The 27,384-nt window shown below is 41.6% G+C and overlaps 1 protein-coding gene across 5 annotated transcripts; it reads right to left on the bottom strand.

Moving 5' to 3' along the window:
- Positions 1-819: 819 nt before the first annotated feature.
- HSF2 (heat shock transcription factor 2) lies at positions 820-22,186 on the bottom strand. 5 transcript variants are annotated; one of them, NM_001167764.3, is made up of 13 exons: positions 22,013-22,186; positions 18,848-18,956; positions 18,492-18,619; positions 17,895-18,019; positions 14,500-14,575; positions 13,401-13,462; positions 13,207-13,288; positions 12,177-12,346; positions 10,738-11,007; positions 10,188-10,293; positions 5,394-5,447; positions 2,127-2,211; positions 820-1,762 (listed from the first exon to the last, which is right to left on the bottom strand). In NM_001167764.3, the coding sequence occupies exons 1-13, from the start codon at positions 22,145-22,147 to the stop codon at positions 1,473-1,475; spliced, it is 1,692 nt and encodes a 563-aa protein (NP_001161236.1). In that variant the 5' UTR covers positions 22,148-22,186; the 3' UTR covers positions 820-1,472. The 5 variants fall into 5 exon arrangements, with proteins under 5 accessions (NP_001161236.1, XP_040553083.1, XP_015139950.4 ...); XM_040697149.2 differs by lacking the exon at positions 22,013-22,186 and adding an exon at positions 21,877-21,977; XM_015284464.4 differs by lacking the exon at positions 5,394-5,447.
- Positions 22,187-27,384: the final 5,198 nt, after the last annotated feature.

The following is a 27,384-nucleotide window of genomic DNA, read 5'->3' on the forward strand; positions in this document are numbered from 1 at the left end:
TTTTATGTTTAGGTAAAATACCTTAATGCTTGTTTTAATACAGTAGTTCCTGATATAAGAATTAACTGGTATTTCACTGTAGTGCCTGTAACCTGTGACTAGCTGGTCCTTCACAGAAAAAGAAAGGTGAGGAGTCAGTTGTGTCAACATAAATTCAGCTACTCTTAAAAGAGGCCAGACTATGCCTTTAAAAAGATAAACTCAATGGGCTTTAATATGCTTCTAGTGTCATAATGTCTCAATAAGCAAGTTTACCATAGTTTATCATCACTTTACTAGGACATCTTACCCTGAAGCTTCTCACAAACCGCTGTAGCTACAGCTTTGAGGGCAAAAAGGATCCTCAGTTACAGTTTAACTTTCAAATAGGTGCTCAGTGAAATCATTTGTTATGCCAACTTGTCACCTACAGCAGTCATATATACCCTCTTTGCTGTTCAACTTTATAATGAAGATGGAATATCAACTTGAATAAGCATGGAAGCCTTACAGTAAATGCACACAGTTTTGAATAGAGGTAAAGTGCTTTTGCAGAAAGGAACAAGTGGGCTCTGCAGCAGTTGTCTGTAAGGAACCAAAGGAAGAAACTATTATGTTGTATACTACTGAAATAAATTAGTTTGCTACATTGACTATTAGTTCTACTGCTGTTGGGATCTTATATATAAATCTCAGATCTCAAAGTTGCAGATAAGGAGCCTCTTTTCCAATAAATGTGTATAGAAAAAAGTTTGGCACAGTTAAGGCAATAAAAACACAGCTGTTAAATTTATACCTGCTTGGCACAGGGAATAAGAGACAACTCTTACGCTATCACACTTACTTATGTAATGTTTATTTTATCAGAGTAGATGGTCCAAGTTAAAGTACTCATGCAGTCAAGGGGCCTGGCGGCTGTAAAGAACTTTGTCCCCAGTTTGTGCTATGTATAAGCACTTCCACTGAAGTGAAAGTAAGGCAGAACCAAGATTTAGCAAGGTACAGGCACTTTGTTCCCAGTTCAAGCAGGGAAAAAAAAAGCCTAACATCAGGTCCTGGTCCCCCCCACCCCAAAAAAAGCCTTATGTTTATTAAACAAAATGTTGTAGAAAATAGAAAAAAAAATACAGAAAGTCAGTGCTCCCTAACCATACACTACTAGTTTTCATCATCATTATATGTAAGACCAGAAGTGGAAGAAACCATAAATCAAAGCTTACTCTTAACAAGTGTCTGGTTACCTCGGCTATTTAGAGATATGTGTAGGTATACCAAGCATTTGACAGCAGTATTGTAACAGTCCAACTTGGTATTGCCAACCGTGTCTAACAGCTTGCCTAACTGTAGCTAAACAATTGCTTGTAGGATAGCAAAGGTATTTCAGATTCCACGCTATCTGGTTACATAAAACAGTGATTTACAAAAAACTCATACCAAACAATATTCTAAATAAATAGTTCCTCTTCATGACTATGTACATAGTCCCCATTACATTAGTTATCCAAGAACGGCATGTCTGTGTCCATGGGTGCTGGGGCAAGTTCACATAAATAGAACAGTGTGGCCTCACTTGCTTCTGCCTCTGTTAGCGGCTCCAAGCGCACCAGCTTGCTCTGAGTGGGTTCGGGATCCAGGCTGCTCTCCAGGAGCTCATCCACCTCCAGGGGTTTGTCCACAGAGGAAGGAGTTTCAGTTGCGGAGCTCCCACTCTCAACAGTGGAGCCTGGGTTCCCGTCAAGGAATGCGAGCAGCGGAAATGCAGTATACTGTATGAGTTGTTTATCTAAGGGAAACAAAATTCCCAACACGTTATCAGTTGCTGTACCATTCTAAATGTAGAATGAAAAAGAAAAAAAGCAACACCTCATACAATTTACTAAGAAATAATATATTAAGATTTTTTTTTTTTATTTAGTGGTAGGCTTGTTTTAAAATGATTAAAGATCTACACGAAGTTATTCAGATTCTCCCATAAAACATCAGTTTCATACAGTGCCATTAAGCAACCTTAAAAGCGGATACATTAAATGTTTGCTTGTCTACAACGTGTCATGCTGATCAACAACAACAAAAGTAAGAAAAAATATTGAGAACAAAACTTGCTCAACACTTACTTAAACCATTTAAAAAAAAAACAAACGACTAACCTGATTTAGGCTTAGAAACTTGTGTTTCCTGTGAAGCAGCTGGACCAGCATTACTCTTGGTAGTTTCTATTCCCTTTGTCTCCATCTAGAAAATAAAGTTACATCTAAAAAACACGCTCTCAAAGGCTCTTTAATGCAACTGCAATGACACCAGAACCTAGCTCACCAACTACTTTGAAAATGTATTTGTGAAGGCAGGCTTTAAACTGAAGGACTTAGGGAACAGGTCCAAAAGGGCTCACAACACTGCAACTGATTGGAGAGTAAGCCAGGCCAACCAGAACAATGACAAACGTTCCTGAGCTGCCTCCCAGGACATGAGGCAGAAGGCCAGCCATGTCAAAGGTATGTAGTTATGGGGGATCTTCTTGCATCCCTCTAGAGAAACCAGCATTCTCAGCTCCTCTTTCTTCTCTGAAGTGCCCATATACCAGGCAACACAGCACAGGGAATAAAGGAGGAGGAGGAGGAGATATCTGTGTGCGGTCACAGGGCTGTGATCTCATTGTGATCACAAAGTATGTGCAGGACAGCTCATGGATGCCCGTGTACTTTTTAGAAAAGACAGGACAGCAAGGGGATGTGGTGGAGTTGCTGTCAATATGACAACCACTGTAATGTATTAAAGCTCTGCCTAGGGATGAATGAGTAAAGAGCTTATGGCTAAGAACTAAGAGGCATGCTAATATGGGTGACATCACTGTAGCTGTTTACTGCAGGCCACCTGATCAGTTGGAGGAAGTTGATGAGGCTTTCTACAGAGAGCTGAGAAAGAGCCTCACAATCACAGGCACTTGTTCTCATGGCTGGACTTCAATGATCCTGGTATTTGCTGGAAAAGCAGCACTGCCAGGCACACGCAGTCCAGGATCCTGCAGAGCATTGATGATTCTAACACAAGCAGTGGAGGAGGTGAGAAGTGCAGTGCTGGACCTTGTTCTTACAAAGGACTAGTTGGAATGTGAAGACTGGGAGCAGCCTTGGCTACAATGACCATTAAATAATAGACTTCAAATCTTGTGTGGAAAAAAACAGTGTAATAATTAGAATTGCAATCCTGGCCTGCAGGAGACCTCTTAAAAGGACCTATTTGGAGGCATTCTGTAGGTTAGAGTATTGGAAGGGGGCCCAAGAAAACCTGATGGCATTCAAAGCACTTCTTCCAAGCTCAAGATCACTGCAACCCTGAGATTAAGAAGCCTGCGTGGATGAGCAAGGAGCTCATGGAAAAACACAAACAGAAGATGAAAGTCCACAGAACAGGGAAAAAGGGTCTGACCACTTGGAAGTTATATAGGAATGTTGTCAGGCCATGCAGGTATACAATGTGGAAGACTAACACCCACCTGGAATTAAATCTAATGAGGAAGGTTAAGAACAAGAAGAGCTTCTTTAAGTCTATCAATAGCAAGAGGAAGACTAGGGAAAATGCAGGCCTGCTGCTGAATGAGGTGGGTGCCCTGGTAAATGGAGGACGCTGAAAAAACAGTTCTTTGCTTCAGTCTTCACTGCTATGCCTGGCCCTCAGACATCCAGACCCTAGAAAAGAGTCTGAAAAAAAGAATTCCTCTTAGTTGAGAAGGATCTTATTCTGGATGTCATCTCCAAGCAAGTGGAAGAAAAGAATGTTATCAGAAGTAGTTAATGTGGGCTCACCAGGGGGAAAATCAAGCTTGGCCAGTGTGGTAGTCTTCTATAATAACATGACTGAATAGCTAACAGTGGATGCTGCGTACCTTGACTTCAGTAGAGCTTTTGATACTGTCTCCTGTAACATCCTCAGAGGTAAGCCTGGAAAGTGTGGCAAAGATGAGTGGATAGTGAGGTGGACTGAGAACTGGTTGTGATCAGCAGCAGTATAGTTGGGGAACCGTTGCTAGCACTGTTCCCCAGAAATCAGTACTGGGTTTCATCTTGCTTAACACCTTCATCTATGACTTAAATAAAGGGATAGAACAGTACCCTCAGTAAGTTTGTTGATGACAGAAGGCTGGGAGGAGTGGCTGACATACCAGAAGGCTGTGCTGCCATTCAGCAAGACCAGGAAAGGCTGCAGAGTACTCTTGAGTGGAGAGGAACCTTCTGAGGTTCAACCAGGGCAAGTGTAGTGTCCTGCACTTGGGGAGGTATAACTGCACGCATCAGCACAGGTTAGCAGCTGATATGCTAGAGAAGCTCTGTGGAAAATGACCTGGGTGTCCTAGTGGACAACAGGTTGGCTATGAACCAGCAGCATGCTCACACTGCCACGAAGTCCAAAGTATCCTGAGGTACATTGAAAGTATGGCCTCAAGGAAAGTTCTCCCCCCATTTACTCTGCCCTGATGAGGCCACATCTGGAGTACAGAGCCCAGTTCCAGGCTCCTCAGTTCAAGAAAGACAAGGAACTTCTAGGAAGTCCAGCAGAGGGATACAAAGATGATTAAGAGCCTGGAGCATCTCTTATGAGGAAAGGCTGAGAGACCTGGGACTGTTTAGCTTGGAGGAGAGGGGATACACATACACAAATATCTAAAGGTTAGGTGTCAAGGGAATGGAGCCAAGCTCTTTTCAGTGGTACCCAGCGACATAACAAGGGACAACAGGCAGAAACTGGAACATAGTAAGAAACGTGAGAAAGAACTTCTTTACTTTGAGGGCGATAGAGCACCAGAACAGGCTACCCAAAGAGACTGTAGAGTCTCCTTCTCTGGAGATATTCAAAACCCACCTGGACGCTTTCTTGTGCAACCTACTCTAGAGAACCTGCTTTAGCAGAGGGGGTCTCCAGCAGTCCCTTCCAACCCCTACTATTCTGTGAAAGGAGGCAGTGATATCAATAACTTGAACTAACAGAGCCTGGAAGAGAAAAATGTGAAATGGAAACAGACTTACTCAAACAAGAACTAGCGCTCACAAATGAACAGGACCAACTCTAGGAGCTAGTATGTTGCTCTGCTGCTTATTCTAATGTTTCCCACCAGACAGCACAGATGAAAACCTTCTGAGAAAGTATATATGTTTGCAAATTCTAAAATTCAAGAGAATACAAAAAAGACTAATATGCACAGGTGTTGGCCTGACAGTTCTAAATAACATTATTTGCTCCTAATTACTCCTTCCTATTTAAAGCCTAACAAGCAGGATGAATTCACCTGCAACTCTCCTACCCTTGAAAGTAAAAGAATGAAAAAAGTGCTATTATACCCATAAAGAAAAAAGTAAAGGATGAAAAAAGTTTGCATCTCTCAACTACCGAGTACATTGAGCAATGGATTTAAGACTTACTTTGGTATTAGGGATATGATCTGTGGGATTCATCTGCACGGAGCTTGTAAAAAGCTGAATAAGACAAAACATATCAAGCTTTAGGTATCTCAATGTCCTATTAAAAATATAAGAATGTCACATCTGTGTGTGTGAGAATAATCCCTGAACTATGTTTTCACCCCCAATCACAACTAGAGTTTATTTACAGGCAGTTACCACTTTTGCAAAGAAAACGTCTGGAGTTTACATTGTTTGGAATCACAAAAACATCAGTCACAAAGAAAACAACTATAAGCACATCTAACTTGGAGTAACATTGTTTGCTGTAGTCTTAGGAATACCGATTCATTCTTGATTTGTTCCATGGGGAAATCTGTGTACAACAATGAGGAACAAACCCTGAACAAGTTTTCAAGAAACACCAAACTGGGAAGAGTCAACAACACAAGGGAGAGCAGAGCTGGTGTTAAGAGGGATCTCAGCAAGCTGGAAAAGTGGGCTAACAGTTACTCTATCAAGTCCAACAGACAAACGTATCAAGGACACAATAACCCCATGCACCAACCCAGGTTAGTGACCCAACGGACAGGGAATGGCTCCTCAGAGATTGGAGTCCTGCTAGACAACACCCCACATGAGCCAGCAGCATGACCATGCTGCAGGGAATTACCAGTTTTAGGTTTCCCAGGATGAGAATGTTCACACTAGAGAGTCTGGAGGAATGGTTAGGGGGCATGAGACATACAATAGGCTGATGAAGCATGGCTTATGTTGTCTGTAGAGGACAGACGAGGGTGGTTAAGTGCACTTTTCTACTGCTAATAAAGAAGTGTTACTGAGATGACAAACTCCACAGAGCTGGATATAGGACAAGATGTGAGTTTCATGCTGCAGCAGGAAAAATTGTGACTGACATAAGAAAATTCTTCACAGAGAGCAAGGCAGTAGAGCAGGCACCCAAGCAGACTGTACAATCTCCCTTTGGAGAGTTCAGACTTTGTGTTGACAAGACCCAGAGCAACATGATCTTTCATGCTGGCCTTTGAGTAAGAGGGTTGGACTAGATGACCTGCACAGGTCCCTTCCAACCAAATCACTCTACTTGACATGAACCTGAAGAGAAATTAAGAACATACAAACATTCCTAAGAAATAACTTGAAATGTCAGATAAACTTGTAAAATAAAAGAGCCTTTTTAGCACAAGCTTACTGAGAAAATGACAGATAATGTGCTAGGCTATTTCAAAGAAAGATCATTAATCTAATCAGTATCTGATTTCATGCAGCAACAAATACAAACATTATTTCACTAAAAAAGCCATTACTCAATCAAAAGTTTCAATTAATGTCATCACTACAGCATGCAATGGGGGCAGTTGTGTATTACAGTTTTACCAATGCCCCAGAAACACATATACACAAATATTTATAGCTTTCTTTTTTTAAATGGAAGGCAAAAAAAAATCTTGTCCATTTTAGACAGTAACAATCCACACAAGTTCATGTATTACCAAAACAGTAAAAATACTGAAATAAACAGAAAATTTTGGTCACATTCCACGACAATCAGCTCCAGCGCAGATACGTTCTGCAGTACAGCAGGGGATCATGGTGTGCAAGGGGAGTCCTGAAGCAGAGACCCCAGGACAAGGTGAGAGCCACCCAGGGCTGCCAGTTCCCATTGAGAGCGGCTGAGGAGGCATGGGCAGGGTCAGGAGCAGCACCGTTACACCCCCAACATGAGTGAGCTGCCTGGGAACACGAACAACCCAGAGGCAGCACATCCATTAGGATACTGCACACCAGCAGGCAAAGGGATGGCAGCAGGCAGCAAGGAGCACCACTATTCAAATAAACATGATGACCACCTGCTGCAACAGACAGGCTGAGGCAGAAACACAGACTTGAGAGTTACAACCACCTCCCTTCTAACACACGCACCCAGACAGACCTCCCAAGGAGCAACAGAGCTGCCCAGACCTTCAGTTTCAGAATCTGACAGTTCCCCAAGGGCCTGAGGGAAGAGAGGGATGTCATGGGTGGAAGCTGCCAGGCTGCATGAGGCAATCACCAGGTAGGAACTGGAGAGAAACTGATCTATATAGTATTGTTCAGTGACACAGGCAAGTCAACAGCCCTGTCTCAAGTCCCTGCAAGGAGAAGAAGCTAAGCCAGCTTCTGAACTGGAGGAGACAGACGACAGAAACATGCATAATGAGGGAAAAAGTGCCCCTAAGCAACAGATACAAGGCTCTGGGGCTGGAAACAAAAGAGGGCATGGAAAAGGGTTCAAACCCAGGAATGGACCAACTTAATGTGGCTGTCTCACCAAGAACCCAAGTCAGAACCAGTGCCACCAAAAACAAACAAAAGGGCATGCTAGTAATTCAGGACTCCTTACTGAGAGGCACTGAGGCACCCATTTGTCATGTGGATCATCAAGCAGGTTTGATGCTGCTGGGGACACACATTCATGACATCAAGAAGCAGCTACCAAATCTGATAAAGCCGAAGAACTACTATCCACTCCTGATCACTGATCCTGATCAAGCTCATTCATATGATGCTGCAACAAGGACAGTACAAAACATTAAGAAAGACTGCATGCCCTTTGGAGGATGTTGAAAGGATCAGGAATAAAGCTATTATCCGATGCAACCGAGCAGGTGCAGCAAGACCGTTCTGGGCAGTAAACTGCCTGGGCTGATTAGCAGAGCTTTAAGGTAGATTTGACTGGGGGAGGGGATGTACTTTTGAGTGACAGAGAAGAGCCAGGGAACACTGTCACTTTAAGATGCAGCACAAGAAACCTTAGATTTGTCCCAAAGGCAATCATGAGGGCTCCTCCAAGAAGGTAACATGGCTGATAGGTGTAGCTATGCACATAGCATGGGAAATAAGGAGAAGAAAAAAATGATGCAATTAAAAAAATTGGGGCTTAATCGCTATCATGGAAACATGATAGGACAAATCACACAATGCTATGCTATGGCTAAGGGCCATAAGCTTTTTAGATGAGATGGGCAGAGCAGGAGGAGTTGCCCTCTCTGTTCAGAAGTTAATAGATCACGAATAACTGCCTCTAAAAAAGTCACGATCACGTCAAGAGCTTGTGGGTTAAAATGAGGGACAGGAACAACAATGGGTGTGTGGCTGTCAAGATCTACCACATACAGCCTGTTCAAGGGGAGCCTGACAATGGGGCCTTCTTGCTCTACCTACAAGAAATATGCTCACAGGCTCTCATCCTGATAGGGGATTTTAACTACTTGGATGTCTGCTGGGGAAGCAACACAGCAGGCTGCAAGCAATCCAGGAGACTCCTGGAGCACACTGAGAACAAATTCTTGATCCAGGTATCAGACAAACCAACCAGAGTTGAAGCATCACCTGACACGGTGCTCAATAATTCAGACGAGCCTATTAAAGAGGTTAAGATTGGAGGCAGTCTGGGCTGGGCTGTAGTGAATATGTCCTGGTTGAGCTCATGATCTCAAGAAATATGGGCCTGGCAAAGAGGATAGTCAGGACCTTAAAGAGCAAGTCAGAGACCACCTGATGAGAGTGAATGTGTTCAAGTGTGTGGGGCTGGATGATGAGCATCCCAGGGTCCTAGACTAGAAAAAGGAAAACATCACTCCCATTTCTAAGGTACATATGAGACGAGGAAGAGATCCAAAACAGCCAGCATGTCTTCCCAGGGGCAGATCTGACCAATCTGGTGGCCTTCTGTGATGGTATCAAACAGAAGCAGAGCAATTGTTGTTGTCTATCTGAACTTCTGCAAGGCCCGCATCACATCCTTACCTCAAAATTGGAGAGAGAATGATTTGAAGGCTGGATAAGGGAAGGAATGGCTGCAGCCATAAGGTTTTGGTTCAGGTGGAAGCTGGCCACAAAGAGCAGCTGGGACCAGTGCTCTTTAACATCTTTATCAATGACCTAGGCAGTGGGATAGAGTTCACCTTCAGCTAGTTTGCTCACAGCAGAGCTGCATGGTACAGTTGGTAAAACAGAAGAAAATGCTATTTAAAGAGGCTTGGACAAGCTTGAGAAGTGGGCCTACAAGAACTTAAAGAGATTCAACAAGGCCAAGTGTAAGGTGTTGCACTTGGGTTAGGACAATCCCAGATGCATACAGACTGAAAGAAGAAATCTTTCAGAGCAGCCCTGCAAAGGACTTGAGGGTTCTTTTCTGGTGGATGAAAAGCTTGACAAGAGCCAGTATGTGCTTGCAACCTGGAAGACCAACTGTATCCTAAGCTGAATCAAGAGGGTAGCTAGCAGGGCAAGGGATGTGATTGTGCCACTCTGCTCTACATCACTAACAGTACTGCATAAAGGCCTGGGGCCCCGAGCACAAGAAGAATGGAACTGGTGAAGAAGGTCCAGAGGGCCACAAAGGCGATCTGAGGGGTGGAGTACCTCTCCTACAAAGGTGGAGAGAGTTGGACTTGATCATTCTGGAAAACAGAAGGCTCTGGGGAGGCCTCATTGTAGTGTTTCAATACTTCAGAAGAGCTCTATAATAAACAGAAGGGAGACATTTTTTTATGTGGTCTGATAGAGACAGAACAAGGGGAAAAGGTTTAAATCTAAAAAAAGTGGGAGATTTCTATTAGATATTAGGAAAGTTTTTACTCAGGGGGCCACGAGACACTGGAACTGGAAGCATTCAAGGCCAGGTTGGACAGGGCCCTGGACAGCCTGATCCCATAGATGGCAACCTTGTCCACGGCTGGTGCGGTTGGACCTAGATGATCTTTAAGGACCATTCTAACCCAAGACGTTCTATGATTCTATGAAAATTACATCAAACAGCAGATCTGGATCTATGCTGAACTGTCGTCCTGATAACATGGCCTGGAAGTCCTCTAAACTGCAGTCGATACTGTCAAGATAATCCAGAAGTTCAACTCTGGAAGACAAAAACAATATTGTAATATTGCATCTATTAATTTTACACAGATATAGTATATCACCTAAAAAATTTCAGCAGAACCATGACAACTGCTTTTCATTAAAAATAAACTCCTGGTAAAGACTTAAACCTTACTCTGTAGAGGAGAAGCCAAGTAAGGAAGACCAGTACTCCAAAAGAGAAATCACATTAATGTTATACTCCAACTATCACGAGCAGAAATACAACTGCATCTCACTCGTTCTAATGGAATACAATCTGCCTGAAGGAACCCTGCAGATTAATACTGACATCAATGTCAGTTTAACTGGCGTTATCTACAACATTTCACTGTCAAATTACATTACCAGAATAAAGCTAATAAGTTCTCAACAGGAGTTACTATTCAGTTCTTTTCACTTCAAACAATAATTTCTGATACTTAAAAAACAAGCTACTAACTTTCCAAGAAGATTTATATTCTGTGAAATTACTCCATTTTCATTGAGTATGGAATCCATCATTGAGACTGGGTCTTCTGCAGTTAAAGTTGACTGGTTATTCAGCTGTACAGCGCTTGACATGAGCGGACTTGTGCTGTCACTGACGGGGCTGAGGGGATCATTAGCTGAGACAGCAACTGATTCTGTGCTTTTATCCCCTTGAATTACAGGGGCATATTCTTCCTCATTATCATCTTCCACAATTACGATATCAGGAGAACGACTGCAGCTGTAAAACAAGACAAATTATGAATATTCCATACACTCGTTTAAATTCGTACTACTCCATAGGTTTAGTTACTTTCCATTTCAGCCAAGCTAGAATACAGAAATTAACTTTTCTTCCATATTTTAAAAAGGAAATACAGCCAGACATTCTAAACATATCTATTTTCCACTGGTATGGTACAGTAACACTCAATACAGTTAATGCAGCTCAGCCAGTAAATACTGTTGTGCTAGATCACAATAATAACTATTTTGAGCATACAGGAACTGCTGTTTTTGCATTAGAACAAGTACAAGCTTGCACATAAATGTGAACTATGGATGAAGTAGGACAAAGCATGTAAGACCACCAAACAAGACAGACCACATGTAGTTTGCATCTTTCTGGTGGAACACAATTTAACTCTGGATTAGCCATAACATGAACCATCTCCTCAGTCAACACTGTTACAGTTAATTAAGCTTGTTATGTATACAAGGAAGGTACCCTAAAAACCAGGAAAAACAGTTTTAATTTGCTATTCTCCATATTTTCAGAGTTTTCTTAACCCTGAAGTAGTTGTGCTACCCACTGAAACTTTATCTCAATTAAACTTTTCTATCAGAGAATGCATTCCCAGACATCAGTTCAACAAACACAACAAGTGCTAATTCAAGTATAAGATAGTAATCTGTAAATTTTATTCCTTGTGGCATAACATAGGTCCTTTCACTACCATGCAACCAAGGAACAGAGTTGCATCCTGATCTCTGAACCAAGTTTGAAGTGCTCATAGGTAAAAGATGAACTACTTCTATAGTGCTAAGTACAAAAAGACAGAATGCGGTCACAAAACACTTGGGACTACAAAAAAAACAGCAAGAAAAAACCCAAAGTTCTTGAAATTGAATAACTGTATTTGTAACCAAAAAAAATAAGTAGACATAATTGATTGTCTTTGAACAAATAGCACATTTAACAGGAGTGCAATAATACGGATTACTCTTCACTAGTTTCTATCAACATATTAAAACCTCCTACAGCCTATCAACTATATGGAACAAATCCAGAGAAAACCTAACGCATATTTGGAGATCATGCTCCTGTATGTGCAAGAGTACTCCAGACATCTGAATTACTGCATACTATTCAGTATTGGAAGCCACTGTAGACTTCTAAAGACTTCTTACTTAGAAGAATCTGAGGTGGTATCTTCATTTGTCTCTGGTGTAATGGGAGCATTTTCTTCATCAACCATGGTATTTTCCTCATCAGCCACATCCTCAGTAACATCATAAATAATGATGTCATCTGAAATTTGTTCTCTTTGTTTTAAGCCCTCAGTTCTGTTGAGAGGTACCTGAGAATAATTTTTAAGAATGAGGGGACAGAAGGACAGTTAGCTTCAGCATTCTGACAGTTATCACTGTATCTTTCAATACTGCAATTCTAAAGAGGTAGAAGGTTTTCCTGTACCTTGGAGAGTACAATGAGTTTGTACAGATCTATGTTTGATAGAAATAGAAATACATACACATATATAGATAATATATATATAAATAATTAAGCAAGCTGGAAAAGAGCAGGTGCAGAAAAAATGTTTGGCAAGTAATGAAGGTATTCAAATAAAGTACTATCAATGTCAGACAACAAAAGCAACAAAAAGCTACAAAGGAAAGACTACAAATGAACTAAAAATACTAAAAAAGTTACTATTAGTCATGATCTGCCATTTATACTTCATTATAAAGCTATTAATTCTAGTCCCAAGCTTGAGCACTCATTCTAATAACTTCCCCAGCCAGAATTATTTGGACAGCAGAATATATCTCTCAGTGGTGAGACATTCAAGCAGCGCAAGAACTTGACATGATTCTGCAGGGCTAGGTGCTGCTTTGCAGGTGGATTCCTGTTCCTATACTGTGCCTCCTAACTTAAGAAGACAACAACATAACATGTCCTTAACAGCACTACTATTAAAAGCAACTGCTATCAGCATTTTCCCACGACACTATACATAGATAAGTGGCTTCTATGTGATCACATTGAAAAGTGAATGGCAATTATCAACACATTTGCTTCTGAAGGGAATGCAGTATACCACTTCTAGAAGTTGAAAGCTCTTGATATTTTTATCCCTACTAAGAAAGACATGATCTGTCCGGCCCTCTCCGCTCCTTCCTTCACCATAACAAGTGGTATGTGTAAAATAAAACTTACATGGTTATTGTCTGCTGGTTCTTTCACAATTTGCTGAAATACATTCGACTTTGTAGGTCCATTAGTGTTCAGAAGTAGAGGCCTATATCACAGAAAAGGAAGAAAGCCATCTAGGAACTAATTCTTATGTTTTACTTAAGAGAAAAAAACATCAGCATATTAATTAGATAGCAACTTTTCAAGACCATAATTACCTCTTGCGTTTTAGGCTCACTAGTTGGTTATTCTGCACCAAGGTAACAATAAACTGTACAATCTATAAAGAAAAGAATACTATAGTTAGTTATATTGCTCTACAATTGCTTCTCTCAAAGCACCAAGATATCTCCAAAGCAGAAGACTGCAATAATAAAATCTACACATAAACAACTAAGCACTTATTGTGTGTAGTAACTTTCATGTAGAACTGCTCCAAGAGTTAAAAATCAAGGTAAATCAGAAAATACTGCTGTTAATATCTTAGAAGAAGGGACTCATCAGTTGCCTTTCCCTTTGAAATCTCAGTCTCTCTTCCTGCATGTTTTAATATTAAGAATTAAATGCACATATCTAGCCTGAAGAACATGGAAAAAAGAAACAGTAATTATCTGCTGCTTATAGTATTACTATAATATAAATATATGTTAAAAAAATAAGAATCTGCAAACTCTTTGCATTTAGATCAGTTTTGGTAGATCACAAATTTAAGTGTCAAGCTAAGCTAATATGGTATCAGTGGCTCCATTCAATAATCTATTGTTCTGATAAAACTAACTTTTGTATTTCTAATGTTAAGTGAAAAGAATTTCTAGTATGGACATAAAAAGAAAAACAGTAACAACAAAAATATATACACATCTACATACACACGTATGTACAAAATAAGTGATGCACAAAGCAATTGCTCACTACCCACCAACCAACATCCAGCCAGTTCCTGATCAGCAGCTGCTCCTCCCAGCCAACTGCCCCAGTTTCATAGTTGTACATGACACCATATGGTACAGGATATTCCTTTGGCCAGTCTGGGTCAGTTGTCCTGGTTCTGTCCCCACACAGCTCCCTGTGCACCCCCAGTCCTCCTTGCTGGCAGGGCAGCAGGAGAAGCTGAAACGTCCTTGACTCTGTGCAGTGCTGCTCAGCAACAACTAAAACACTGGTGTATTATCAGCACTGTTTTTCTCCTCAAGCCAAAACATAGCATCATATCAGACACTACAAAGAAAAACAGCAGCATTCCAGCTGACACCAGGACAGTAAGACAGTATTTCTACTTCAGAAGCACCCACTGATGGTGTTTGAATGAAGTCCTACCTTCCGAATAACTTGCTGTTGTTTCAGGTGTTTTGCTCTCAGTTCTGCCACTTCCCTCCAAAGAGATTCATTCTCCCTGTTTGAAAAGGATAATTTAAAAATCAAACTGAATTTTGAAGTATTCACAATATTAATTTTTGTTGAAAAGTAGCTCATTTTATTAAAGCTCTCTGAAATGTTTTATTGATTGTACAAAAAGAAAAAATAATTTAGCAATCCTTGCAAATAATTATAAAATGGAGAATCAAACAATAAATATCTTGAAGAGGGCTTCCAGCCTGCATAAAATGCTTTTTCCCCAAGTTAGGCATTACTTACTACATATTACTACAAATTTAGCATTTTGGAATTAGGTGTTTTGTGCCCTTTCAAAACAACAAAGTAATGCTCTTTTCATTGTAGGAGAGCTGCTCAGAAAGTAATGCCTCGTATTTTATTACATCAACCCGTGATGTCAGAGGTGGATGTTGGTGGTATGGCAGTAGATGCTGAACCTTCCCACCAATATTCTGTTACATTTTGTTGCTGTGCAACAGGTGGCAGCAGAAGGGCAGTCTGACAAAATGGCATCTGATATAAAAGTACGTATGAAGCAATGGTGTGTCACTGAATTCTTCCATGTGGAAAAAATTGCACCCACTGACATTCATTGACGCTTGCTGAATGTTTATATGGAGACCAAACAGTGGATGTGAGCACAGTGAGGTGGTGGGTGGTGCATTTCAGCAGTGATGACAGTGACATCAAAGACATGCCATGTTCTGGATGGCCATGCACAGCTCTCATATTGGGTAATGAAAAGCATCTCCATCCATCAGCTCATCCATGCCAATCAGCAGACTACAACCAAGGAGCCGAGTTTGGAACTGAGTATGAGCTTCAATGCATTGGAAACAATGGTGGCAACATAGAATATCGCAGAGTTTGTGCTAGGTGGGTCCCATGAGGGCTCACAAAGGAAAGGAATACCATATGAAAGTTTGTCAGGACCTACTGTACCAATGAGTCTGAAAGGGACAATTTCTGGGATCACATCGTCACTGGTGACGAGATGTAGTGTCACTATTATGCGCTAAGTCAAAGGCTGTCTGTGAAGTGGCAACATGTGAATATACCATCAAAGAAAAAGCTCAAGACACAGTTCTCAGCTGGTAAAGTGATGCGCACTCTCTTTCGGGATAGAAAAAGGGCGATCCTTTTGGATTTCCTGGAGACTTGACCATCAATTCTGACTGATGCATCAAGATGTTAATAAAGCTGAAGGGCCAAACTTCCAAAGTCAGTCCAGAGAAGGCTACCTCCTGCAACATGATAGCTCCAGGCTCCATAACAGTCTGAAGACTGTGAAGCACAATGCCAATCTTGGCTGCATTGCCCTACTGCACTGACTGTATAGTCCGGACTTGGTGCCTCGTGACTTCCATCTGTTCAGGCTGATGAAAGATGGACTGTGTGGGCAACATCTTCCTAGGAACTACAGCAGAATAACAGCTGTGGAACAATGGGTCACTTCTGCTGGTATAGACTTATGAGCATAGCATGCAGGCACTTGTTTTTCACTGATGAAAATGTAAAGCTAATGGTGGTGACTAGGTTGAAAATAGTGTTCTGCAGTAAATATTGCAGATCATCATTTATATTACACCTACTTGCCCTCCCTCACACACTTCTTGCTAGAGGGAAGCCATCTATCAGAAACTGTACATCCATCTTGAACAGATGTTTGTAGAACAAGCTCAAATCTTACACACAGCTATAGGTTGCCTTTAATTAATTCCAGTAAAGGGGTACATTAGATAATGAGCACAGCAGAGAGAGCAGTTTTCCTGATACATCGTCATTTTACAAACCTTGGCCTTGGCTGCTTCCAGTACTCGCAAGAGTCCAGAACTGGGACAGCACAAAAACTGTTATAAAGTGACCCCTGCTATCATACCCATGAACCTTGTGTTTTTTGACAGCATAAAGTATATTCATCAGTAGATAATGAATATCAAAAGCTTCAGTACATATGGAAAGACAACATACCACCCTTCCTTCTTTCATAGTTTAATTTTCAAGTTGGATGCCAAAAGACAATGAAAATCTCTCCACCTCTGCCGCTGTTTCATGTTTTTTGGGAACCTTAAGCTCAGTTTTCATAAACAGTTGTTGATACACAGTAAGATGCAGCTTAGTAACAGTTTCAAGATTAAAATGTCCAACAGTTTAAAGACAGAGTTTCACCACGAATGCAACAAAAGCAGTCAGGGATTCTGAATTTTCTCAGTCTTCCCACTAGCTTTAGGAATACACTTCCCAAGATTGGGTCTTCTGATTTAGATCCAGTTTTACTTAATCATTTAAAACTCACTGAACAACAACTTGCTGTCAAAGACTGAACATTCTATCATTTCACCTTTGCAAACCGTCCAGACATGAGAAACCATATGTCAATCCAGCCAGTCAGTCCTGCTCTGAGCCTGATTTGAACCTGATGGCCTCCTGCGGTTTCTTCCAACCCGAATTCATATATGACCCAATAGAGTATACAGAAGCATTTTCAATCTAGACTGGCCAGTTTCTAATAAAGATCCTTCCTACTCAAAATAAGTCTGCCCTTCAAACTTCTGTAATTAGAATTGAAGATGCCAAGTGAATGAAGCCATTTACTTCTCAAAACTTGAATTTAGTCATCTCTGCCACAGGGGCAAGCAATTATTTTCTCAATATGAAGTCCTGGAGACAGTTACCATTGAAGTACTGTGACTTGCAGCTTATCTCTGTATATCCTGTCTTCATCTACATACTCTATCTACACACACAGATATTTCTGACTCACATTGCTCATACTGCTAGCAATAAAACATAATTACTAAACAGGAAATAATAATATTCTAAAAATGTTCAATTTATGTTTGAATTTTAGATTCCGTGTATCTGTGGTTGCAACTAATGAATTCCCAAGTTAGATTTCCAAACAAATTTTCATAAGGATTAACTGTACTGTAATTTCAGCGCTGAGGGAACGAAGACAGCAAGGGGAAATTAAAAAAGCAATAAGTAAAAACATTAATTGGAAAGTATCATAAGGAATCTGCAAAAAACAAACTACCTCAGACTAAACACAGCAACTAAGCATATTTGGTGTATGCTAAGAACTTAGTTGAATATTCCACCTCAGCAGCACTAAGAAACTAGTATTAAAGACGGTTCTTCAAACACTAATTTTGCCTATTACTTTTAATCATATTTAAATATTCAATTTTAATGCAAATCTTTTACTGAAATCTACCTTCCTACAATAATAGTTGAAGTTCGACACTGAAAAATCAAAATTAGGTCTTACATTTATGTCATATTTGTTCTCCAATATCTATTAACAGAATTACTCCATTCTAGGGATCGGCATTTACCTTTTCAGAGCAGACAACCGAGATTCAATAGTCTCTTGTTTAATCTCCACTTTCTGAGCACTACTTATTATTTTGGAGAGATCCTCCTGGCTTATCTTGTTTTCTTCAGGTCTTGAAGAAGAAACCTGTAAGAAATGAGAATCCAGAAACACCACCTTCCTTTACTCACTGTTAATTACTATTTTCTTCTGAAGATCAAGTATAACTTCTCTAGTGCTGATAACAGAGTTAAAATCAGTAATGAACCATGCATCAAATACGTAAATACAGAAACTTCTTACAACAGACGCCGTATCAGACTTAGTTATTATAAGCATTTGTTTATGTTCAGATTCTCCAGGCATAGTTCTTCTCTCTTAACATGTATCTATTAAACCTTCTATTTCCATAACTCATTTTTGCTGTCTGTTAAACTTATTATGACAAATAATTAGCTAAAGCAGATAGTCAAAGCCCCAACAATAACTTTAAATACATCAGAACATCCACGAGAGCAAACTCCATTTGGACTTACAATCCCACAATTAAAACTTGCCATGAACTTTGCTATTCGTTTACAATTACTATGCATGGTTTATATACTGAGTTTTCACTAACCTTCCTTTTAATGTGTTCCAACAAGTCCTCTCGACCCTGCTTAAAATACGGGTGCTGAAACTCAACTAGACCATCTCGTTCCAGTTTGACAATCCCAGAGTCAACATGGACAACTTTACGGAAGCCATCTTTAAAAAAAAAAAGAAAAAAAAAGAAAAGAAAAAACTCATCTCTCAAAACTCACACTAAGGAATTCAAACTATATGGTTCCAACTATCCTTTTATCAGTTTTGAGGATGAGACAGTACTCCGAATGCACCAACACAGTGGAACTGCTCAAAAGAAAATAACACGTAACTAGAACACATACAGGATCTTTAAACTGTGACAGAAACAAACAAAATATGAGAACTTACACATGTTTAGCTGTCTGACAAAGCTTGCCATGTTGTTGTGCTTGAAGTACTTAGGCAGAATCTCTTTTGCAAATCTCTGTTCATCCAACACCAAGAAACTCTGGCCATTCTAAAATGAGAGACATAAAGCTACTTAAGACTATTGTAGAACACACTCTGGGCTTGCAGAATTAATCACCGCATAGGAATGTTTCCTTTGTGCATGCAGTAGAGAACTGATCTGCTTGCCTGCAGTTTTCCACAACAAAAGCGTACAACTGCAGTTGCAAAGCAACAGAGAACTACCAATTTGCACTACCATCCATACCTAAAGGAGAACATTTCCATTGCTTCTCTCCACACTTCCTCAAGAAATTAATTAACGATAAGTTTACCAACAAGCACCAGTTTCACTACAGCACAATACCATCAGTTTTGTATGTACGAGCTTCAAAACCTTGAGAGGGAATACAAATACAGCAAAGAGACCTTGCAAGGTCAAAAACAAAACAGAACAACCCAACCCAACAAATCACAGCTGAAATCCCTTTTGCTACCCAGCATAAAAGTATGACTAGTTTGTTAAGACTCATAGACAAGATAGAGCTGTCAAAAAGCTGAGCCTGACCACAAGATTTCAGAATGACCAAAAAGCACTCAAGACAATAATTTCCTCCTCCTGCATGCCAACTCTGAGAGGATCGATCTTTTACCCGGTAAACTGATCCTCAAATTATACCCACAGACTGAGACAAATAGAAGCCTCTGTACTTTGTTCTTCAATAATCTTGCTCCATTAACTAAAGGACAAGTAATTGACAGAATCAGAGGCCTCAAACTGGCAGAGGTTTTATCTGTAATCTACTCACAATATTCTCACCTCACCTATCATCTTTGACAAATGCCAACACTTACGCTCCATATTCTCCGAAGCTCTTCAATTTAAGGAGCCCCACTCATCTTCTACCCCCAGAAGCCAGCAGCTGCATGCTCCCCAATAAAGAAGCTTCAAGAACCAACTATGAGACCATGTGAAGACTGCTGATGTGGAAACTCATTTCTGACAAATGAAAAACCTCTCAACTTCCCAATAATGCACACCTATCTCCTGCTGAGAAATAGGCAGTGTAAAGAAAATGGGAAGTAAGAGAAAGTGTATGAACAGATCATTTTAAGTTACTCTAACTCACCAGCTGAAGGTTTGAAGTGGTGCTGCAGCGACCCGTAATGTCAGCATACGGCTTTCGTGCAGCACCTAACTACATTAATACCTTGAAGTATTTCAAACCTATCACGGAAAATGAGGGAGATACTTCCATTGTTACTCGTTGCCCCAACAGTCGCTTACATCAATGCTGTAAACAGACGCCAAGGCCCAGCTTTAACCCAGTAAAGCATCACTGTGTACCTGAACACAGTTCTCAAATCCTGTTGTTACTGACAGCAGCATACAACAATTTGTAAGTACTTCATTTGTTACTCCTGCTACCTGTGCCTCCACTAAGACATACATGCAGGAAGACAAAATTTGGCTGTTTGTTTCATTGTTTATCCTTACAGTGTTAAAATATGGACTTGTACAGAAAACAATGAAATGTCACAATAACAGCACTCTTCCTTCACTGTTACACCTGAGGCAGTGTATTTTTCAAATGTCTTTATACGAAGGGCTCCCAATGCCTACATCCATACAGGAACTGCTAAAGGCTGATTATGTGAACTACAATCAGTATATCTTCCTTCCACAAAGTGCCTTGCAGAATCTCAAACTCAGCCTTTATTTTTAATTAAGGAAATAACACAAAGGCACCAAACAATATTCCTGGCACATTTACTCGAGATAAACACAAGCAATGAATTTGGGAAGCATCCATGAAGTGCGAGGTGGCAAAAAAAGGCCCTTTTTAAGCTAGACAACACATTGCCCTCAGCACCTCTCTCACAGAGGAGAGAAAAAGAAAAAACAGAAGGAAAGCTGATGGAGTGTAGGCAGCATACAACCATATAATGGCTTAGGTTGGAAGGACCTTGAAGACTATCCAGTTCCAACCCCCTGCTGCAGGCAGGGTTGGCACCTACTACAGCACCTACCTACAGCAACCTGTTCCTTCCTCCACAAAGCTGAAGCTACTGGTAAACCCAGCTGTCAATAAAACATTTTACAGGGTAATGAACCACCACATAAGCTAAACTCAGTTGAAAACTTATCTCAACAGCACTTGAGGACACCTGCACTGTGTGAAAATTGGATTATTATTATTTTTTAAGAATAAGTTACTGGTCAATTGTTTAAGACACAGAAAAAAAATGAAGTCATTATTAAAACAAACCGTGCAGTGCGTATCACAGGTTAACGATGTCCACTGCACTAAACTTGCCAGCCCTTTCACTGCACGCAAGCAGGCAGCAGCCCAACTCCTGTCCCGCGCCCGACGGGCACTCAGGGACTTTCCTCGGGGGTGATGCCCGCCCGTCTCCGTCCATTGAAGGCGCACAACACATCCGGGCCATCAGAACAAAGGCCGCTACGGGCCGGGCGCGGGGGCAGCCCCGCAGTTACACCGCGTGCAGGTGGCCACGGCCGGCGCAGCCCGAGCGCGGCAACTGCTACCCCACGTGGCCGCCCGGCCCGCCCGGGATGGGGGAGCGAGGCGGCCGCGGGGAAAGATGTAAATACGCCAATCTCCATCTTCTTGCTGTTCTTTACCGCATCATTCGCAGCCGTTACACAACTCCACGCGCTACGGACGAGCCGGCGGAGACGAAGCGGAAAGTGCCGCTCGTTGTCAGCCCACGGCGCACTCCGCGTGCCAGCGCCAGCCGCGCCGCCTGAGCCCGAGCCCATGCCCCAGCCCGTGCCCCGCGGCGCCTCCCCGCCCTAACCGCGCCCTGGCAGGCTCCGCAGCCGGCGGCAGGGCCCAGGCCCCGGGCTGCCACCCGCGCTCGTCACTTCCAGCCGCACGCGGTCCCCGGATAACCGCGCCGGGGTCGCTCCCCCCGCCGAGGGCCCGCCCGGCCGTGCCCGGATTTCCCGCCCCACGCTGCCCCACCGAGGCCCCGGCTATCGTCCCGGCCCCCGCTGCCCTCATGCCCGCACCGCCGCAGCCAAAGGGGACCGGCCTCCCGCAGCCGCGGGGCACGCGGCCGGGGCGGGGCGACCAACGGCCGAGGCTCGCACCGCCGCACCTGGCTCCAGGTGATAAGCTGGTTGCTGGGCGCCTCGCCCACCAGCGCCCACAGCTTGCTGAGGAAGGCCGGCACCCCGGCGCCGGCGGGGGGCGGCTGCTGGGCCGGCTGCTGCTGTTGCGGTTCCTGCTTCATTGTCGCTCGAGACCTCCGCCGTCTGACCGGGGGAGGGGCGCGGGAGGAGGGCAACCAGCGCCACTCGGCCCCGCCCCTCATCCCGCGCGCTTGCGCACAGGGCTGCCCCGCATGCGCGGCAGCCGGCGGCCGAGGCGCCTGCGCAGCATTCAGGCGCCTCCCCGCCCCTTCGCCCCCCGTGCTTTACATAACGGACCCACGTGCGCCGCCCTCACGTGCCACAACAGCGCGCGCACGGCTGCACACCCGTGAGGGGCGGTGCCTGGGGCGGACACGGCCTCCCCTATGCAAAGAAGAGGAGGGCGGGGGCCAATGGGTCCTCGTCTGCTGCTCCGGGGCGGGACTGAGGGAGCCGCAGGGGCGGGCCAGGGGGAGAAGGGGAGCAGCAAGGGAGGAGCGCGCTGTCGCCAGACCTTGCTTCCAAGGTGGGCTGAAAGCCAGCGGAATAAAGCTACTCATATAGCTTGCTATTTATTGTGACATCATCTATACTTAAAATCTCAGCAGCATCAGTTTCTTCCTCTCATGGCAGCCCTGCCCTCTCCTAAGTGAATGATGGCAACAGATATCTCAGCTTTGAGATGGAATCTTGTTCGATAGCACAGTTTCATATATACTTAAAAGCAGATGTCACAAAGAATAACCCTCATATAGCAATTCTTTACTATTCTATACTATACTTCAGTGATAGCCAAAGAACAGCTCAACAGGGCAATAGCAGCCTGTATGAATTCCTCTTACATCAGACCCAGAGTAAAGTCTATGTCAACTTCCCACACGCTAGCCCACAGATTTTCCTAAGGACAAGTAGCACAGTACAAAAACAACTGACAATGACATGGGAGCTGAGGTAAGGTGATAGGTTTCAAGGCAATACTCTTCTTTTTGTGGCTGCAGTACGTGACATTCAAAGGTGGTTGCATTGTTGCTATGATAAAAAGCTCGTCTTTCTTGGCTACCTTAACTCTCAGACGCTCTATGATGTTTCAAATTCAGTTATTTTAATTATTTGCCTATATTGATCACAGTGAAGGCAAAAGATAAAGCAGTCACCGGGCCTGCACAAATACTGCCCCTGGAGCAAGTATCAAAGGGCACAAGTAAACTCTCCTTGAAAATCTGTAGCATGAAACGCTATGCACAGCACTTCAGAACCAAATTTAATCCATGCTTTCTGCCTTTAAAACAAGGCACTATGCCACTTAAGTAAGAGCCTCTTTTCCTAGGAGACCAAACTCTGCACACGTCAGGATCTGCTTAAGAACGTTCCTAAGAGGCCTGGCTTTGAGTTAATCCTCCTTGAACCTGGGACAGCCTTTGAGATTTTGTCTTGATGATGCAACTGATTGCAGTACACAAGGTAGACAAAATTCCAGAGAGCTTTTAAGAGGTTGCTCTTTCAAAGTGAATGTCTTCTAGGTTTTGTGCTGTCCTCGTGCAGTTGATTCAAGTACTGTTCATTTTTTTGGATAGCCACAAGACTCGTTGATTCGTTTTCTTTCTCCACATGCACTGCAGGAAAAGCAGATGACAGACTCAGCACACAGGATATCTAATGGACGATGTTAAAATAAAGACTGACAGTAAGTTTTACAATTAAATAGCTGTTATAAGTAAGAAGGTAATTTCCATTCATGATAGCAGCTTTTGTTATTTTAAAAAGAAAAAAAAATCATATCTACAGGCATATTTATTACTTACCCTTCAACATGTCTTCCTATAAAAATAGAACAGAAGTGGTACTCATTTCTTTTTTACTTATGCATAAGGAATACTTGTTTCATCCTTTTCCCAGTTGGACAAGAACTTCTAGATTCCGTGAAAACACTCAGTACACCTTAAAAGATTATTTTGATTTTATTATGAGTGAAATGAATTTTTCATGCTGAAAAATGGTGTGTTTCAAACGAGCTAAGATAGCAACTAATGAAGTGCAATCAACTTCTTAAAAAAAATCCACTCAAAGGCTTGAAGCCATTAAAGTTTAAAAATGAGATTAAAAAATCTGAGCCAAAACCAATTGTTAATGTAAGAAGAAATTCCAAATTTAGGACAGATTATTTGATCTTCAGGGCTTCCCGCAAAACTCGTCATCTTTACTGAAGCTTTTGGAAGCTTTCAAGGAAGAACAGGGCTTCTGTTGCTTTACTCTTCCCCAAAAAACAGAGGAGAAACTTCACAAAGTGCCAGCAAGCAATTTTAATGATGTATTCGAAAAGTAAAAATAAGTGTTCTCAGTAAGTTATAAAAATAAGTAATAAATTATATTAAATTAGTCTGTCGATTAAAGGCAGACTAACAAAAAACAAACAAAAGTGGTTAATCTCAGCCTAATTTACCTGAATCCGAACAAGCAGAACTTTATTTTTCAGTATCTGTGTCTAATCCACTCTTGCTCGTTGCTTTTTCAAGTTCCTATAAGTTTAAGGCGAAAGAAAAGTTAATTAATATCCAGAAATGTAACTGAAATGGCTAGTTTTTCTGTATTGTGAGATACTGGAGAAGGTAGTGACTCACTGTAGTTTTCGTAGGATTCTTTTTTCCTTTCCAGCTTGGTTAAAATTACCATTGTAGCAACCACACACTGCTGTTCAAATGGAACTGAAATACTATCTATGCTCCAACTGCAATTGCAACTGTCATCATCTTTGTTTAGTAAGCACAATGTAATCAAGCTGTTTTTGAAATTGCTACCAGTCTTGTTCCTTGCTAGGCTACATGTTCTTCCCTGCAAAAATTGGCTATTACACTGAGAGTACATGTTAAAAAACAAGACAAAGCCAGCAACTGGAAGTTTACCTAGAGGCTAGGGAGAGGCGAAGTATAAAAAGAGCTGCAATCAGATCCCACTATCACCTTCTTCAGGGACATTACGAATAACAGATTACTTTCATTTTCCCATTGATCATTAAGATTTTCCAGTCAGTACTGAGGAAGAAGTCTGAGGATGTAGCCAGATGTATTTTAAGGTTTTTTTGTTTGTTTGATTGTTTTTTAAGCCAGTCACACACACACACAACCATGAGGACATTTCACTTTCACATTTACTAGTTATATTATTGAAGAAGTCCCATAAATGTAACAGTCTTTTTCTCTTCCCACCTATGAAAAAAATAAGATGACTTTCCCCCATGTTCAGAAACAGCTGTCCTCTAGTTCTCTTCAGCTAGGTACTGTTCCTTCATAATTGTACAGGGAACACGGAGCAATCTCCAAATGGCTGTAGGATTGATAAGTGTTTTTCTCTCCCTACCCCCTCAACAATGCCATGTTACTCAGCCCCTTCCATTCCCTCTCCACTGTGCCACCTCCTGCAGCACGCTGCAATATTAAATCAAGGCAAATTGGATTAAAGGGGTTATAAACAATACATATTTAACTTGAATCAATTCTATAATCCACTTCAAATAATTCTCATGCAAAAGCAGTTGCATCATCCCAACGGAGAGAAAGGTCTAGGAGTGAAAGTGAGCAGCTAAGGAAGCATGAGTTAGAACAAATACCTTCAGGTTTCTCTCCTCCCAGCAATGGATTCATGAGGAAAGGCAGAAAGCAATAAAAGCAAGATGATTCTTGCTTTTCACCTGATTTAAACTGTAGAATGAAAACTAGGCTAAGCCCTTTACCAGGTACTTGGTATTTTGCTAATCAACAGACAAGTGCCAGAAATGAAATGTGTCAAAAGGAAATAAAATATTAGAAAACACAGCCTTGGGTTATAAGAAATCTTTTAATGTAAACAAATAGCAAGTACAAGAACACAGTTCAGTTTCTTGTTAGATGTTCTTCATTTTCACATCTTTTACTACGATGTTTGAGTACTCAATGTTTATTGAATGGATGCATTCCAGAAAGAAAACATAAACATAGAGGTTAGTTGTGTGATAAAAGAATGCATAGAAAGCCATACTTCTAGACCAATTCAGATTTTTTCCAACACTAAAACCAAGCATTGCATCATAATTAAATCCCAACACGGTAACCCTGCCATGCTAGTATTAGAAAGCACCTGAAGTTGTGGAAGACATCTAGACTTCTGTCTATGGAGTGCAACCTCACCCAGTCTTAAAATGCCACTGGTGTGTAGCTTTACTCTCAGTTTCTTACACACCTCTCTCCTATTATTTCTAGTGAAGTTGCATCTGTTTTGAGGCCGGAAAGATAAGATAGCCATGCAATCTCATAGATCATCTTTCTTGAGAACACTGATACTCCAATGTCTTCTATGTTTTCAGCTTGCTAATTTTCCCAGCTTCTCAAAAGCTTGGTTTGTCAAGATACATTTTCTTAGTGAACTTCTATTGCAGCTTTATTCTCACCCTGAATATAAAGTGTGATTTCTGGCTTAATTATCTTAATTACACAAACCAGTTTCTTTCCATAACCGTTCCTCACCACTAGCTTCAGAAATCCTGCTGGCTTCAGAAATCTTCAAAAACTGTTGAAAATCTTCAGATTACTATCGTAAAAGCTGTATGTTTGAAGAAGACGATTAAATATGTAGTAAAGCTAGCACTAAATCCTGCTTCCTGTGTGCATTTCTATTGAAGACTGTAGGAGTTAGCGTGGAAGTAAAATGAAATCATTGTGTAATAGTTCTAATGTTATGCAGTGGTTAAAACCACAACAGAACACAGATGTACTCAAATGCAGCCAGGGTAACCAGCAATCAAATACAGAGCACTGCTTTTCTGTACCTATAGACATAAAATTACAAGAGGTCAGATCTATTGATATTTTGTTTTAAATGTAAAAAAGCTTGCCATTATGTCTCTGGATTTGCACTGGAAAAAGGAAAAACTTAATCTGTAACCTGACACTCATTAGCAGCTCATAACTATGGCTAAACCAAGATGTTGTAACTTGAAAAAGAGAAAAAAAAAACACTCTTGTATTGTATACACGGTCGCTAGGTGACCACTAAGTGCAGAGCTCTTCTTTCAAACATTCAAAGGCAGGGAAAGCCACAAAGATCAGACATACAGGCTGTAACTACAGTTTGTACAGGCTGACTAATTCTGTAACACTCTTTTAACCTCACTGTGACAAGAGGTGCTGTACTTATCTGCAGGGCAGCTGTACCAAAACCAGCCTCTATTGTAGGAACATCAGGACAGAACATGGGAGCACAGTTTGGATATATATGCTGTATACATCACTGCTAATTATAAGGATCCCCGTGTCTTAAGGGAGTGGAACAAAACATTACTCAGGAGACCTCATCCTTCACATCTGAG

Source organism: Gallus gallus, chromosome 3 (genome assembly GCF_016699485.2).
Source record: "Gallus gallus isolate bGalGal1 chromosome 3, bGalGal1.mat.broiler.GRCg7b, whole genome shotgun sequence".
NCBI lineage: Eukaryota > Metazoa > Chordata > Aves > Galliformes > Phasianidae > Gallus > Gallus gallus.

Coding starts and splice junctions, on each gene's coding strand:
- HSF2 (NM_001167764.3), bottom strand. CDS start 22,147: ATGAAGCAGGAACCGCAACAGCAGCAGCCGGCCCAGCAGCCGCCCCCC. Junction 13,289..13,400: donor GTGAGCCTAAAACGCAAGAG/GTAATTATGGTC, acceptor TCTGTGATATAG/GCCTCTACTTCTGAACACTA. Junction 2,212..5,393: donor ATCATATCCCTAATACCAAA/GTAAGTCTTAAA, acceptor TTTATTTTCTAG/ATGGAGACAAAGGGAATAGA.